Genomic DNA, 17,948 nt, shown 5'->3' on the forward strand with positions numbered 1-17,948 from the left:
TAACTTGGTCTAGCACGTATTTAAATTTAACAGTTATTAACTGGTTATTAATTAAGTTGTTTGTATAACTGGAACCATAGTGTGCTTGTGCAGTCTAGCTGTTAAAACACTTCATATTGCATTCTAGTACACTTAATAATAAAAGGCTTTAAGGGTAATTTCAGTATCTCATCAGCTGTAGTTTAATGTCATGGTTAGCTGGTCACAAAATTGGGCTTTTTTTGCTGACTGCTCATGTTACTGTGGTAACTAGGAATAATAATGGTGTGTTCAATAATGTAAAACCACAGCTAAGCACAGAAAAGACAGTTCTATAATTAGAATGGAAAATCCCATAGCATTCTTCTTCCAGGATGGAGGCATGAACAGCAGTTTTTTTCTACATATAAACACAGTGATTCAGTTTGTTAAATGTTCTTTTAGAGCCTGTTCCATTAGCTGCAAATTGTGTAATATTTATTGGGTTTACATATATATAGCTTAATAACAGTTCATTAATTTACTAATAGCTGAAATTTTATTATGAACTGTGCTGTGACTATGAATAGTTAGCTGTTCGTTTACAGTGTTAGAACAACTTACTGCTTTAAATCAATTGTTATGAATACTGTGTGATACGTAAAAAAATATGTATTTCCCTATAGGCAACGATTGATTTGGTAGTAGGATATGAGCCACCAGCTGCACCTGCAAATCCAAATGATCCAGGAGGAACCAATACACAGGAAGGTATTTCACTCTTCTCTCAGTACATTATTGTTTAAAGATCATGGAGATATTTAAGATAAGGCAAGAAAGTGATTCAACAGCATTGTTCATTAGAAAAAAATGTAACCAGAAGCAAGCATGTCAACTGGCAAATAGTGATTTTAAAGAAATTAAGGATGATTCAGAACTATATCTAAGAAGAAAATAGGCATTTCGTGACATAAAATGTTTTTTAGCATAACTTTCTCCAGTGGAACCAGGTTACAAAAGAATGATGTTGTTTAAAAGTTTTTGTTTAGGAAAAAATGCTTTTTGAATGCTCAAAGAAACAGCAGCTAGCTGTTGTAATGCCAGGGCTAACCAAAAGAGCAGGGAAGTCACATTTATGGAAAAATATATTCTATGGCTTCCAATGTCTGGGAACTTTGTGAAAATATTTTCTTAAATAATTACACTTTTTTTTCCCTCATAGGGTAAGTAAGTTTTGAAAGACGCTGTTGCATCTTACATGAGGCTTGATGTTTGGCTAGACTATGAAATACTGTGATCAGTAGGGAATATTCTTTGATCTCTCTATATAATTTTAACCAGGCTTTTTCTCAGAGTGTTTTTAAGATCCTTTGGTTTTCCAGATTCTTAAAAGAACTGTGAAGTAACAACAGGTTTTTGCAGTTGACAGGCATATAATTACCCTAATCTCTAGGATATGTTTGTGTAGAAAGACGTAAATGTAATAGATGTTATATGTTTGAGGATAAATTAATCAGTTTGACCATTATCTGCTGAGAGATATTAACATAAGAAGGAAAGAATTGAAATGAGGAATCTTCTGGAGGAAAATTTTGATTCCACTGACTTCACTGAAAGGTGTTCTTGAGGAATGGAATGATAGGTAATTCAAATACAAAAGTTGTGTATTAAATTACTACACTTCAAAATAATTCTGCAGAAATGTGGACTTAAAGGCTAAAAATGAAAATTGACTCACATGAGATTATTTCGACAGCTTTTCAAAAATGTACCTGATCTGTTAGGTAATAGAGATAAAATAAAACCCGGCAAGCTTTTCTCAGCAACTGCATGAAAAGTATTTCAGTGCAAATTATCGAATACACCTTAATTATTGTAAAGACCTATTTCCCATGAAATTAAATCACCTCCCCAGAGGAGATTGCTACAGCTCAGTTTCAGAAATTAAAGATTAAGTGCTAAGTCAGGGTGTGTAATCAATCTGTTGTATGTATCCATTCAGGCAGATGGACTTTGAGAGATGTTAGGAAGGTGGGGTGTTTGCTTATAAAATATGTGGTATGTCAGTCTCTGTGTTTTTGTATGTCTCTTAAAAAGCATCGCTGAGAAGTTTATTATGCAAAGTGATCATCACCCTATGTTGGCAAACTAATTCTTAAAAGTAACAAACATTCTGTTAATGCTAACTAGAGACACAGCTTGTTCTTCCTGTAGATTTTACCACAGTCACTGTCCTTCAGTTAATAAAAGAAGCTGGAAACACGAGGGAGTGACACAATTTTGTGGTCTAGATATTTATGAATCTTGTTTTGCAATACTGGAATCTTACTGTATAATCCAGTATTATAGTATCATGTGGTTGTAGAACAGTCCTCCGCAGAGGTATAGTGATTTCAGAACTGTCAAAGAGCCTTACTTTAATTTATTCCAGAGTTAAATGCTGTGGAACAGGATTCAGAGTTTTATTTTGGATGGCAGACCCTACATGTCTTCATGTTTTCAAGATTCTGAAGTAAAAACCAATGCTATAGTATAGCCTAGTCTTGCTACTGGGAAGCAGCTTTAACCTGAATAAAATGAATCACTTCTGGTGTATTGTGAACAAGTCTGGTAGTGATTACAGCTGAACTGTATTTTGCTACAACTTCAATCAGGAATTGTATTAGGTACCATGCATCCTGACAAGGGATAGATCTACAGTTAGTTTGGTTAGGATATAAATTTGTTCTTAAGCAGGCTAAAATGACTAACTTTCAAAAGGAGCTGGAAGCACATGATTAGCAAAAAAAAAAAATTCATTGAAATGAGATTATAATACAATTTTAGTGGAACTCTTGGATATCAGACTCTTACTCCGATGACTTTAACATCAACCTGCACTACTTGTTTATTAATTGCACTTTTTTTTACTGTAGGAGATGGAGAAGATGATGGAGGTTATGAGGATGTCTTGGATGCCCCAGTTGGTGGTATCACACCAACAGTTCCAAGTGGCACAAAGGAAGCCCAGCTAGCTAAACGCATCACCAAAGGAAAGAAAACACGAAGAATCCTTTCTAACAAACCACAAGATTTCCAGGTGATAGATTTATTAAATGTTGCATGTCCCCTTTTCCTGCCTGGTGTGACACTACTCCTTTCACATGGCATGAGCATAATGTGATGTCAAATTGTACAAACCTAATGCACAACAATTATCATCTTCATTTGAAAACCTGTATTTCAAAAGTATTCTTCAAATTTGCTTGTTACAGAGATGTCCAATTTTGTGCAGTTTTGATTGAAATCTAGATTAACCTTATTTATTTTGTAATTGTTAAGATTTCAAAATACAATAGCATCTTTAAAAATAAATAGTAAAATCAAGTAAAAAAAGATTACTGAAATAATTATCCCCAACTAGTCTTGTAAAATCCAAGTACCATTATACTTGCTATCATAATTAAGTTTGAAAAGTCTGTCCCGTCCATACATGCCAGCAATGTCAGATGTTATCTAAAATTTTTGGTGGTACAGTAAGAAATTGTATTCACCAGGATGACAGATAACATAGTGAATGAATTAATACAAATATTTGAATATTTTTTTTCAGATTCGTGTTAGAGTCATTGAAGGTCGTCAGTTGCCTGGAAATAACATAAAACCAGTAGTCAAAGTTCACGTTTGCGGTCAGACACACCGAACAAGAATCAAAAGAGGAAACAACCCATATTTTGATGAAGTGAGTGCTGTTAGAACGCTGTAGCTGAAATGTTGATGCTATCAGATGTAGAAAAAGTTATAATGTAATATTTAAGGATAATTATGGCTAATATGCATTTTGCAGTTCCTACTCCCTTTCTTTACTTATTCACATCATTAAAGACATCTCTGTCGCTGGCAGTCTTAGCACATAAAGCTATCTAGAGGAAGTCAAACTTCAGCTGGACATACGGAAGAAGTTCATTGATACAATTGGCCATGTGACATAATAATGACTTTGAATAGTTGTGTACAGTTTATAAAATCACAGAAAAAATAATTAGGAGTCATTTTAGACTTCTGTGGTGTGTGCAGATGAGCTTTCAGTGCAATGCTCTGGGTCAGTAAGACTCCCACACTGAATCCAGAAATGTCATTGCCTTGCTACCCATGATTTGTAAAATCACAACTGGATTTCTTTGTCTAGACAGGGGTCTGTACATCAGACACACTGAAATACAGAAGAGAATTCAAAGCCATATAAAGGACACAAGAATGATCCCATATCTGGAAGACTAATGTTGCAAAGCTTAAGCTTAATAGAGAATATACCGAGGTATAACTCATTGTCTGGACAGGTGTGAAAAATTCAGAAGATTTTGGAACAGAGAGGCAAGCATGTTTAACACATGCAGGCAAAAACAAGGAAGTTATAAAACTTCGAGACTTGAACTAAGCAGTCAAGATTTATGAAGCAGTGGTAGAAAACGAGGAAGGGACAAATGCAGTTGCACCATGTATTGAGTCAATTCTCAGGCAGTATCAGACCAGGCTAAAAATGGAGTAGGAGCGACCATGTTTATGTACCTTCCCTTTTGTTGGATAAAGTATGGACTGGAGTATAGCTGGGCTCCAAGACCAAACTTAGTGAGGCATATACTGTTATAAAACAAAGATGATAATAAATAGTATATTTATCTTCATGCTGTCGAACTATCAAATTTATTCCTATGGCTTTGAATTTCAAAGATGCAAATAATTGCAATCACTATCACCACTAGCCTTAAACAAGACCTTTTTGACAGCTACAGCAGAGATGGCTAGACCAGGATTGAGTGGATTATGAATGAACAATTATTATTGCTGAAATTGTTCCCCTGAGGAAAATGTGTAGTGCAGGGCAAGCAGCAAGGGCAGTGCTGAAATTTTGCAGCACACCTGTGCATTCTGCATGCATTCAACTGGATGTTGTGACTGTCTTTTGTCTATTCTGTACTAAGTTTATTTACCAAATTTATTTTTTTATTCTGCACTAAATTATCATATGTGTCCAGCAAGTAGACAGGGTAAAAGTACTGTAACTAACATCCTTCACAAGCCTCTTAAAATAACGGGTTTGCATTTTCTGTTCAGAGAATTATGTGTTTTTCATTTTGAGACAGATTTTTTTTCTTTTACCTTAACAGATATTTTTCTACAATGTCCACATGACTCCTTTAGAGTTGCTTGATGAAACAGTTAGCATTCGGGTAAGACAAAATGGTGCATGTTCAAAAGGCTGCTGGACGCATATAGCATTGTCTGTCCATTCCACTATGATGTTTAGGAACATTTCTGTTTCATGCTTGTCTGTCTTTGTAGGTGTATGATTCTTATTCTCTACGAGCGGACTGTCTAATGGGAGAATTTAAGGTGGGTATGAAACAACTTCCATATCTCAATTAAATTAAATGAAATGGGAGAAATTTTTAAGTACTTGTATTAAATGTTTACATTTATACTACTCTAGTGTGTGGCAAAAGAATTATCAGATGATGTCTTGCTGCTCATGCTAGAAAGCACTAGGAAAGAGTTTTCTTATTTGAGTAGATTATTGATAAATAAACTTTTATGTTTTATATGCTAAGTTCACTAACTTACATCCAAGAGAAAAAAATATTTACCTTTTGAGGAAAAAATTTACCTTTTGGTATCAGGGGGATTATTTGGTATGAGGTGGGGTTTGAAGAGGTAATTTTTTAGGTAGCTAATACGCAGAACAGTGAAATGTATGGTGACATAAAGATACACATTCTCAAGTGATGTGGAAAGGTGTTCCTTTGATCAAAAGTTTGTTAAGTAAAAGAGATGGTGGAAAAGTCTCTTAGTAATTTCTGTGGCTCTAATGATATTAGTGAGATTGTCTTTATTTGTATTTGTTATGGTCAATATTGAGAAGTAGACATCTGCCTGTTGTAGGTATTCCTAAAGCAATAGACAAAGAATTTACACGGCAATTGTAATGGCTACTGGGATCCCCTGTTATAACATTACCAATATCAGGGTTGGCTGTATTTTCCGTTTGCTTATTTTTTCTGCATAAATTCAGCTGTTCACAAAAACATGCAAGTGTGGAAGAGTGCTCTTTTCTAAATGAAGCAGTTTCTGCAACAAAGCTGATTGCTTTTGCTTCTCACTGCCTATTACATATGTAATTTCTAGTGATTCAGTCCTCTGCAGAGGATTGATCATACACTACGCAGGTGACAGCATGTCATTCAGCTGCTTTCTGTTCTGCAGGCACGCATTCTGGGAGAAAACCCCAAGGGTAATTCTCTTTAGAAAATCACCTTTCAGACTTGAACTGCGAGGAATACTGGCCCCAATTGCCATGAGCAAACATACCTTCCTGAACATGTTTGAAATCTGATGTAATGAGTACAGTCATGGTATATGTGCAGTCTTGTTCAGATCTGACACAGGGGGAAAAATGCCCATCATCTTCATAAAAGAAAAAGGAGATTATTCATTAAAAATGAAGCTTTGTTTCTGGAACTGGAGGATGAGTTGTTGACCAGGAAATAGAAACAAGAGTTCTGAGAAGCCTGTCTGAACATAAAATAATGAAGGACCATAGGGAATTCAAGAAGCAGTAAGCTAGCCCCATCTTCTGTCTCTGATACATGGAAAAGGCTGGGGTCTGAGGAAAGAAGGAGGGAACTACAGCTGTTAGTTGTAATCTGTCTTCTATTGCATTTTCTTTCTTGGCTGCTGTATCCATTTGAAATCCCTCATTTTTCAGTGTAAGGCATTTTCTTTTTATCCTCCCAAGAATACACTATGTAAACTTTCTTTTATTTGTGACAAGAGAACAATGTAGTAGTACTCATTAAAAACTTGAGGGGAGTTGCCCTAGCATTTTTCCGCTTTGATATTTCTCCAGAGGTAATGCCTTTGATCTTTATTTCAGATTGACATTGGCTATGTTTATGATGAACCTGGTAAGTAACAGTTACTCCGGAGCTTCTTTCCAAGTTTGAAATTTGAAGTTGAAATATTTCATTACATTTCTAAAGTAAGATAATAAAGTTAATGGAGAGTTATTTGAGATTGCTGCTTTAAGTATTAACTTGAAAAAAATTCAATGAGATACAACTCTTTCAGTAATTTCAGTCTGAAGTACAAGCACCTAAAATTTGGTATTGTTTTTGGTATCAAACACCTAAAATATGAAAATAATGCAAAAATATTTTATAATTATGTTCTTGAATGAGTATGCTGCAACATTTTAATGCACTAGATTTCTTGTTTTGAATGGTGCTACTGAGACCTAAGACGAGATAATTTTTTAAAATAATTAGTTTTAGGATAAAGCATGCTTTTGGAACAGTTGACTTGGGTTTTATGATTTCTGCCATTTTGTAATGGATATTACTGGGGGCGGGTGGTGGTGTCTGTTTTATTTTAGGCCATGCAGTCATGAGAAAGTGGCTTTTGCTGAGTGATCCTGAAGATACAAATTCAGGAGCTAAAGGCTATATGAAAGTCAGCATGTTTGTCCTGGGAACTGGAGATGAGCCGCCAGTGAGTTTCATTTATATGTTTATCTTCCACTCTCCACCTCACAGATATTTATACATGTCTCCCTGGCATTTTTGAATACTGTATAATTCACCCTTTGAACAGTATTTAAAAGTAAGACAAGATTCACAAGTTGTTTCAAAGGCATCCAGTACTAAGTGGCTAACTCAAAGCTTATTTTGTTATCCTGTCCAATTAAGCAACCTATGGACCAGCTCTGGCTGTGTTGATTTACCATTTGTAGATCCTACTTGATATCCTGGAGGTGTTAGCCTGGTGTTGCATGCAAGCTAATACCTAATTCTCCTTAGCATAGCTAATCAGGGTGAGCAACATACTGATACCAGTTCCAGGACTAAGTCTGGAGTGCCTCCACTACTACGTAATTTAGACAAGCCCATAGTGAAACCTGAGTACCAGAAAGCTCCAAATATTTGCCAGGTGAAAATCAGACCCTTCAATAATTACAAGGTAGGCGCAAGTAATTTGATGCATATGAAAGCAGCAGGTAGTTTTAACAATCCAATCCTTAACTTTGTGCTGCCCGTCAAAGTAAAAACAGGCAGTCTTTTCTGCATGACAGTTTTCTTATTTATCTGTTGTCTGTAGTTTAAGTTCTGCTGTTCTTCCTGCCTGAGATTTTTGCGTACTGCTACTTAGTTAAATACAATATGGTCCCCAGAGCCATGGAAGATATCCTTCTTATTCCAAATTAACTCTTCTCATGATTCTTGAAATCAAAAGGATATGTCTAGTTATTTGTGGTGAAATCTTTTCTTTCGTATTTATTTTTAAAGGACAAAGCAGTAAGTTCTGGTAAATTATATCAGAGTTGTATCATTTTCTAATTGCAGTAAGATGCCGTACCACAATGTTCATCTTGAGATGAGTATGAAATTGTATGAAGTTGGCATTGTACGAGTGCCAAAATCACCACTATATGATGATGTTTTAAAAAGTATTATTATAATGGGCTTCTGCAATTGAGTACTTTAGAGATAAAAATGTACCTAAAATAGTTTGGGTTGAATTAATTTTTGTGGCTTGATAACTGGAAAAAAAATCTTATTTTTTATAATGAAACTGAAAACAGTCTTCTATCTGAAGGGTATTGTGGGCACCAGTTTAACTAATCACCTTAATTCTGTACATTACTTTGTCTCCCTTATATGTATCACTGTATGTCCCAACAGGTTGAAAAACGGGAAAGGGATAATGAAAGCGATGATGTGGAGAGCAATCTGTTATTACCTGCTGGAATTGCGCTTCGATGGGTCACTTTCCTTCTCAAAATCTACAGAGCTGAGGACATTCCACAAAGTATGTAGCTTCTTGCTACTTGTCCATCGGTGTATTTGATTACCATTAGCTGTTCAGAAACATTCCTTGAACATAAAACATCTTCAGTGTTTTACATTGTTACTTGAGCCAATAATTCTGTGGCAGTAATTCTGTCTTGGGTAGTCCTGTGGTAATGCTCAGTAAGTCTTTTTAATTCATGTAATGGGTAAGTTAATGTGTTACCCATTAGATTAGTAATGTTCATTTCTTGCTGAGTGGGCTGCACAGCTTCTGGTAGTGGGAAAGGGTCATCTTCATTAGCCCTTCTCCAATTGCAGAAGTTACATGCAAGTAACTAACATGCAAGTACAGTTGATCTGCAGATGAGCTGGATGTTCTGTGCATGCCTAGCTCAAGTATACAGTGCATGTGTCAGCTTCCCGCTGATCCCAATCCCTGCGCACTTTCAAGAGGTTACCAGACAGCTGGTTCCCTGCAGCCTTCTTTTCCAAGGCCATTCAGATCCTAGTAGATCCTGCTGTAGTACTGCTGATGGCCCCCTGCACCCTCCTCTTCCCCACAATCCGTTAATTCTTCATAGGTGCTCAAAGCTGCAGTGATTTTGCAATGGGGGGAAAGGCCAGAGGACTGTTGAAATCAGTCAGCTGCTCCTGAGTGGCCAAAGGAGATGAGTAACTAGGGACTGGCTGTATCGCAGGAAGCTGCATACAGATTGTGGGCTGTAAGTTGAGAGCCATAAACTTAAACAAACAGCCTTGGAGGGCTTGTAAGCAGTTTCACCTTAATTTGTTTAGTGAGATTTTACTTGTATCAACCCTATATTGCTGAGACAAAGACTGTTTTCTGAGAGAATATAGGCATCTTTTTATCCCTTCTTTGTGTAATTTCTCACATATATCTGTGACAACAAATGACAGTGTCTACAGATACATGCATTATGTTTTTCAAATACAACTATACTTCTAAATTCAGGAGGACATTATCACGGTTTCAAAAAATGTATGTCCTTGAAATTGGTCCTAAGCCTAAATTTTCCATTTTTACCAGCAACACTGTTCAGAATTTTGTTTATCAGATTAGATTTTGCCCTACCTAAATTTGCAAGCTGGTTTATTTCAGTGGGATTGCTATGGGCAAATTATTAATTAGGCTATATAAATAAAATAAAAATGCATAAACCTTAATTTCTTCTTTGACAACTCTCCAGTGGATGATGCTTTTGCACAGACTGTCAAGGAAATATTTGGGGGAGAAGCAGACAAGAAAAACCTGGTAGATCCATTTGTAGAAGTTTCTTTCGCTGGGAAAAAGGTAATTTATCAACTCTCTGAATCTTTGCATTCTAACTGTAGTCCTGAGAACAGATTTCATATGCTAAGATAGATTTTTAAGCTTACTGAAATTATGGCAATAAAAGAACATTAGCCCTAAAGTTTGTAAAATGGGGACAAACTACAAGGAACAGTAGAATGGGTGTAAAGCTGATGACTAATAAAAGGAATGTAGAACGAAATGCTAGGAACTGATGCATGCCAGATTGCTTGCCGACTGATTGTTCCTGATTGCTTTTTGTAACTGATAGTACAAATCTTTCTGGATAGGTTAATAACATTTGTGTATTTTATAATTAATGTGCTCCTTAGAATACCAAAATTGAGCTGAAGCATAATTGCACAACTTATATTCATTGCTGGCCAATCTTTTTTTTTTTAAGAAGAAAAATGTCAATCCTTCATTATGTTACATGATCAGGTTGCCACACCCAGTAATATATAGGACCTTCAGCAGACGTGACTAGCAAACAATATAGGCTCTCCCATAGAATATATTCTTCATCTACTCTAAAATCTACATAAAGCCATGTGGAATCAGGTCTTTACTTCATCTTGCTTCTCTGCTGTGATAAAATTTCAGCTAGTGCAAATAACAAGTAGGGTAACTCCAGTCTCAGATTTAAACACTGTTTCAAAATTTTCTTTTCCCCAGTAGTCATTAATTTTGCATATGTGGATTGGTTTAGCCATACTTACCAATTGAAAACTAATAGCTCATTGCGGAATAAACCACTCAGGGTTCATCATTAACCACTACCCTTCATCTTACCAAATGAAATATGATTTATCCTAAATCATAGCTAGTATATGGGGTTTTGTCTGTTTTATCTTTGATATGCTGTATAATTGATGTCATTTTCCACAGGTTTGCACAAACATCATTGAGAAAAATGCTAATCCAGAGTGGAATCAAATTATTTATCTGCAAATCAAGGTCAGGTTGTTTTCTTGTTTCTGTAGAAAACAGGCATCCTTTTGGAACTCAGGACATTTCACATTGCAGAGATGAAATAAGTAATAGGTTATTTTATTTTAATTGCTTTTTTTTTTCAGTTTCCCTCAGTGTGTGAGAAGATAAAACTTGCAGTTGTTGACTGGTGAGTTATGACTTTTAAACAAGGTACTAGACTAGGTAAATGATATTAAGTGAAGAAAAGTGTGCTTCTATAGATGTTAAATATTTTTACAGTCTGTGAGAGTATTTAAGCAAGTGTTTTAAGCATCTTCCCTTATGGTTCCTTTATGAGAGACCTGGTTAGTGTAACATGGAAGTATTGTTAATTTTGTGCAGTGAGCACTGAGTGCAATTGCTGTTCAGGTGATAGTGTAAAAGTCAGGTGACTTCTTCGTGATACAGCCCACTTTTGTAACTAGCCATTACCATCTGTGTTAGTAGTATTAAAGCATTCCAAGTGATATAAAATGTATGTACACCATCTTAGAGTGCATTTAGTCACTGGTAGCTTGCTGTGTAGGATGACCAGCATTATATTTAAATAATTTTTTTCTTTTCTTTTTGTAGGGACCGTCTTACAAAAAATGATGTAGTAGGAACAACATATTTAAGTCTCTCAAAAATTGCTTCTTCTGGAGGAGAAGTTGAAGGTAATTGATGCAGCAGCATGTAACTGACTTCCCTTGTGTTACGAGGAACAGCAAAGATCAGTATTCTATGAAAGTGTATTTTCCTCTGGTTCCTCAGTTTTGTGACAACAAGATTATCCGTTTCTGGAGTTCTCAGAACAATGCTTCTAGAAAACATACTGTAGGACTTTTCAAAGTAGAGTATTAAAATCCTAATGTTTAAACCACATCACCATGGAAATAGTAGTAACTAATTCAAAATTCAGTTTTATCCTATACAGATAAAGTTAATTAAATAATTAAATTTGTGAGTACTTTCCCAATTTCAGAAAACTATGTGATACCACGATGAGTAATACCACAATGAGTAATACCACATCAGTAAGATATGCAAATTTACTAAGATAGTTAATAGGACATTTAATTTAAAAACAATCCGGAGTCACTGTTTCAGAATCACTACTTCACTGGGCACTAGTAGACAACACTTCTTTTGTCACCCTTATAAGTGTTTGTTCTTTCTCTGGTAATATAATGTAAAAGCTGGGGAATGTTCCTGAGTAGTCAGCTTACAGGAACTATCTAAAATCACCTGGTCTTCTCTGTGCTATGAAACTGCTTTCAGTTGCTGGGGGAAGTTGGATCAGTCTCTGCTCTGATCAGTAGCTATTAGAAATTATGACTGCATCTCATTGCATGAGTGCTCCAGATTACTATTTAGTAACCCTTATTTTAGTAGCTCCAATGAATGAAGATTGTAATTGCAATGCTGTGATCACAGACAAGTAACTTTGTGTTTCAGTCAATATAGGTGACTGCATGTGTAATTTCATAAAAATTGAAACCCAAAGCTGATTATAACTACAAGAAGAAAAAACTAGTTAGGCAAGATACAAAGTTGCTAATATGTTGTTCCCATTAGAAAATACCTTTGTAATAAAACTCTTCTTTACAGTATTATAAGGAACATATTAAAAAAAATCTTCTTGTGTTTATGTTCTAATGTAATATTGTTATTATTGATTATTTCTTCGTGATCTATGTCTATAATCTTCTCTTTATACCAAGATCATTCATGCAATTGAGCCAGCTCCATGGCAAGGATTATGTGTTAATTTGCCAGAAAAAAATGTTTTCTCTTTTTAATGAAAATAGTATGGCATATTAGTTGTACTTGCAGAATTGTAGAGTTCATGGCTAAACAGGCTTGAATTTATTTATCTGACCATCTACACTAGGTTGAAGGATACCAGCTCAGAACCATGTACACAATTGCCACAACAAGAATTACTATTTTTTCTGTTGTGTTTATGAAATCTATATGATATGTGCTTGTCTCAGGCAGACCAGTTTCTCCTTAAGTTGGTAGCTATGGCAGTTTAAAAACAAAGTTAGTGGCTTCAATCCTGTAGCACTTTAAAGTATTTATCTTATCAGATGGGACTGTATTTTCAGTCACATAACTTCAAGCTTATAACCCAGTCCTCTTAGAAGTACTACTGTTCAAATGAGATTTTGTGCAAACATTCCTTTCATATATCCCACACACAACCAGAGGCAAAAGAAAGAGTTACAGAAAAAAAACCGATGGGAAATCCCTTCAGCCCAGCTGAAGGGCTGGGCTGTTAGAGAGAACGTAGCTCTGGAGAGGTCACTTGCACTACCCACATAAGTGTCTAACTTGAACTTCTGCTGAGTCACAGCTCATTTGTACTTCAAATCCAGGCACTTAGCAACAGAGAAAATCTTATTTGGACTCTCTCCTGTGGTACTGGCATTGGAGTAACTGTTTCCATGTAAAATCACAGATTTTCTTCCCTTGAGGTCAATGCCATGCCTGACGCCTCTTCTGGCTTCTGAAGGACTGGGGAACTGAACTAGTCTATGATCTTCAGGAAATGAAGATATCCTAATGGGCCCTGAAATGTCGTGGTTTTCTTAAATATTCTTAAGATTTTAAAATAAAATTTTATTTTGTGGGGAGAAGAACTATACAAAGCTGAAACAGAAGCATCAAAACAATATATTTTGTTGGCTACAGGCTTTTTTGGTTTTCTTTGGAATTTGTACAGGAGGAGAAATACTTTCTTTTTTTTATTTTAATCAGGAAGCAAAATTCTAGCCCACATGAATTTTATTTTTTCTCAGACCTTCAACTTTATTTTAAAAGCAGATTGCTTTATGATGTATTTGTTTTCAAAATGCTATTGTGATTTGTCGTGTAACTTCTTCTCTTTTTGTAATATAGAATTTTCATCTTTGGGAACAGGGTCTTCATCATATGCAGGTTTATATCTTTGTTACTGATTTTACTTTCCATTGCCCAAACTGAGAAGTATTGCCTAAGAAAACTAGTCATCCTAAAAAATATTTTTAGTAAATACTTGTCTAAAAGACTTCACCTTTATGATTAAAGAGTATCTGTTTGACTAACTGTATAAAACAGTTTTGGCACTGGAACTGCTTTGAAGATATTTCTGTTTGGCTGGTGCTTCAAGCTGTGTTTTATTGTTGAGCTTGCAGTTGCTTCAGTTATAAAGTGCTTAGTCTAACAATGGCTTGCAATTTTTAACTTAGCTATGAGATTGCAACTATATTTGCAGCTGCAGAGCCCCGCAGAAGTAAATAACTGCCTAAAATAATTAGTGGCTGTTTTGCTTATGCTAGCTATATAAATGAAGTCTGAAAAAGGAAATCTGATTCTGTTAGAAGATGGAGAGAGAGGTTTTTACATAACTGTCTAGGTTGACATGCAATTTTGAAAGACATTGTGGTAAATATTTGTGTAGTGGGAAGTAAACACAATTGGAGTGCAGTTGAAAGGTAACAAACATTCATCCACACAAATACTTCATTTATTATCTTTGTTTCTTAATGAAGTAATATTAAGTTAAAGGCTGAAGTAATTTTTTAAATTGCTTTCTGTAATATCTGATCATCAGCCTTCTAAATGTAAACAACTGAATTTAAAATTTAAACAAATAAAAAAATCTTTTTATTCCAGGGTTGGGAGAGGATTTTTGTTTGTTGTGGGTTTTGTTTTGTTGGTGTTTGGTTTTAATTTTATATTCTTCTTCATTTATTAACATCAGTAAGTATTGAATGTATTAATTCAACACAAATCTGTACTTTAAATCCAGTCATATTGAGATCTGACGTGAGCAGTTCAGTGTTAGGATTTTTAAAAAGTTGGATGCTATTCCAACAGCAGTCTGAAATATTTTTCATTCAAATTTTTATCTGTTTCTGATTCAGAAGCAAGGACGTGAAGTTTCCCAATGTGAAACAGAGAACTGCGAATCTTTATTTTATATTTTGCAGGTTTTATGTGACTGTGTGTTGACAGGAAGTTACATCAAGACATCACATTCATTTTTATTATCCATTCTGTCACTCAGTAGTCACAGTGGCAAAGTCATACAAGGCCTAGCCCTTGGTTTTCTCTTTCTTATCTCAACCATACTTCCCTGTGATAAATGCACCATCTTTGTGCTGCACATCACTCAAAGTAAAATCTGTTGCAAGGTTTAGAACCCAATTCTCGTCTTTTTTTATACCAGGATCATTCAACGACAAAAACTGGGATACAAGAAGGAAAAGAATATAGAATCATTCCTGTTTGCTAAAAACTGTCTGTTGCTTACCTTGGTCTAATTCTCTTTGGATTAATCATCAAATCTATCAATCAATCAATAGCCTTGGCATGTGTTTGCTTATTACTGAAAGGGCAGTCACCTCCATTAAGTATAGATCTTGTCTCTGAAAAAGAACTTTTTACAATCTCATTCATCTAATAAATTTACAAGACATGAATGCAAACCCAAAAGATAACAGTAAAAATAAAACTAAGGCTTCCCTATGTATTTTTCTGCTAAAAACCAGAACACTGTTCAAAAATACGAAGTTATGGCATTAAGTGTTAGCAATGGAAATACTTTTTCAAGTTCTTAGATATCTTAATAGTAGCTCTGGTGTGCAGTTTCCTAACTTAGCTATTAAAACTGACAAAAATATCTAAATCCTTATTATTTTTTTTTTAACTAGATTAAGATATTGGGAAGTTTTAATTTGTTAGTGATTGAATTAGAACAATATACAAATTAGGGTTTATTGTCATCGAAATTAACTGAGTTTGCAGACTTACAGTCTTGTATGGATTTTACCTTACTGAAAAGGAAGAAACAATGCACTGTAGCAATTACGATTAGAGTTTGCAGTAGTCTGTGCTTTACCCTGAAGTATAAGCACAGATAAAGTATATGCAAAATTAGAATAGTAGGAATAACTGTGCTGAACCGCAGGGGTTTTTCTGCTATGGTGTACATCTTTTTGTAGCTGTTCAGCTGGATCAATGGCCTCTGCATTTAATGATTGCAAATGTTGTTTTACTCAGTTTCATTTATTTCTAGAAAATACATTGACAGAGTGATAAGAGTATATTATTTCACAGAAATGAAACTTGATATTTGGAGTGGGGCAGAAGTTCTGTTTATTCTGTGGGGTTTTTACTGCATGAAGCAGTATCTAGTAAGTACTGTACAATGAAGGAGGTTAGGAACAAGTGCAGTCACTGGAATAATTGCTTTAAATTCATACAATGAACCCAGGGTATAAAGTTTTCTTACCTTACTAATAACTAACTAATATCTAACATTCGTTCTATCGGGTTTGATAGTAATGTTAATTGTTTTTCTGTCTCTGAGTAATAACTAACAAAGATGTGATGGTAATGTTTTCCGTTAGTAAACACTGGAGAAACTGAAGTTGGCTTTTTACCAACATTTGGGCCCTGTTACCTGAACTTTTATGGAAGTCCAAGAGAATACACTGGATTCCCAGACCCATATGATGAATTAAACTTTGGGAAGGTCAGTTTTTTTATTCATTGTTTTTAATAAAATATTAACTTCAATTGTTTGTAGTCAGTGGATTGCTTAATTTTAATGTGGTTTGTTTGTTTCACATTACACTCCCTCTGGTGTTTCTTTTTGAATACTATTTTATGTTTGTGTTTAATAAGTGTGATAGTATTTTCCATTCTTATCTGTTGTCATTGTAAAGGTTTTTTTGTGGGAGCAGCAGTGGTTTTGCTGATTTTTCACTATCTGCGTCTCTACATGTATTTGCATTTCTTATTTTCATATAGATATTTTTCACTTCTAGCATTAACTAAAGCTTTTTCATTTGTTGAAATGCATATATCTGTGACTGCAGAAAGAGTATGCTACTTTAGGAGAAATATATAAAATTTCATTCAATGTGTGATTATGTTACAGGGAGAAGGAGTTGCTTATAGAGGGAGAATTCTGGTTGAACTATCTACACTACTTGAAAGCAAACCTGTCAATAAAAAGTTAGAGATGATTCCTAATGATGACTTACTGGTTGTTGAGGTAAATTCCTGTTTTACTGTCAGCGTTGGTAATGGAGATGTGCCATGGCTAGTTATTTTTGAAGAATGATCTAACTAACTAAAATTGGAACAATTGAGTTGAATCCCAGTATTAAGAAAGGTGGCTATTGATGGTGTGGCTACAAAAATGTCGTACTTTTATAGCATGATATGTTGATTTGAAACATTTTTATGTTATATACGGTAATTTATTATACACACATTATAGATTTGGATTGCTTCTCAGAAACTAGTGAAAATACTAAAAATTTTTATTTCCACTAAGAAATTGCTATTGTTTTCTAGAATTGTGGATCCTGTTTGACAAATACTGAAAAACAACTAAAAAGTTTCTTCTTGTAGAAATACCAGCGCAGACGAAAGTTCTGCTTGGCAGCTGTGTTTCATTCTGCTACCATGCTGCAAGACACTGGTGAGCCCATCCAGTTTGAAGTGAGCATTGGGAACTACGGCAACAAGTTTGATACCACCTGTAAACCTTTGGCATCAACAACTCAGTACAGTCGTGCTGTTTTTGATGGTAAGGATGCTGCTCGTATGGGGATAAAATAATGTAAAATTCTCTTTTTGAGGTGCTATTTTATAGCTTTGGAATGACAGCCCTAACCGCACTAAAAACTTACTGAAAACAAGACAGAAAAGAAATGTGTGGCTCGTCACAGCTTTTGAGATGAAGTTGCGTATGTGGAATACATGCTGTAAAGTCTGCTGAGGTTATTAAAGAAATGTTGATAGAATTCAGTGAATCTTTTGACCATGTACTAGGTATGCACAGGAAAACTGGCAAGAAAAAAATCACATTATTTTACAAGTATCTAAAAAAGCAGAGATGAAAT

General features: G+C 35.0%; 1 protein-coding gene across 5 annotated transcripts in view; it reads left to right on the forward strand.

Moving 5' to 3' along the window:
- Positions 1-17,948, forward strand: part of MYOF (myoferlin) — a 70,355-nt gene that overhangs the window by 17,654 nt on the left and 34,753 nt on the right. For 3 of the 5 annotated variants that reach the window (XM_071811998.1, XM_071811994.1, XM_071811997.1), the window contains 16 exons: positions 645-729; positions 2,874-3,037; positions 3,551-3,679; positions 5,106-5,168; positions 5,281-5,331; positions 6,869-6,899; positions 7,367-7,482; positions 8,673-8,799; positions 9,989-10,092; positions 10,981-11,049; positions 11,169-11,212; positions 11,638-11,720; positions 13,948-13,986; positions 16,443-16,567; positions 16,976-17,092; positions 17,455-17,632. In XM_071811998.1, the coding sequence (XP_071668099.1) occupies positions 645-729; positions 2,874-3,037; positions 3,551-3,679; positions 5,106-5,168; positions 5,281-5,331; positions 6,869-6,899; positions 7,367-7,482; positions 8,673-8,799; positions 9,989-10,092; positions 10,981-11,049; positions 11,169-11,212; positions 11,638-11,720; positions 13,948-13,986; positions 16,443-16,567; positions 16,976-17,092; positions 17,455-17,632 (1,525 nt within the window). The remainder of the gene's footprint in view (positions 1-644; positions 730-2,873; positions 3,038-3,550; positions 3,680-5,105; positions 5,169-5,280; positions 5,332-6,868; positions 6,900-7,366; positions 7,483-8,672; positions 8,800-9,988; positions 10,093-10,980; positions 11,050-11,168; positions 11,213-11,637; positions 11,721-13,947; positions 13,987-16,442; positions 16,568-16,975; positions 17,093-17,454; positions 17,633-17,948) is intronic. The other 2 variants (XM_071811995.1, XM_065843255.2) reach the window with 2 other exon arrangements.

This window comes from Patagioenas fasciata, chromosome 8 (assembly GCF_037038585.1).
Source record: "Patagioenas fasciata isolate bPatFas1 chromosome 8, bPatFas1.hap1, whole genome shotgun sequence".
NCBI classification, from domain to species: domain Eukaryota; kingdom Metazoa; phylum Chordata; class Aves; order Columbiformes; family Columbidae; genus Patagioenas; species Patagioenas fasciata.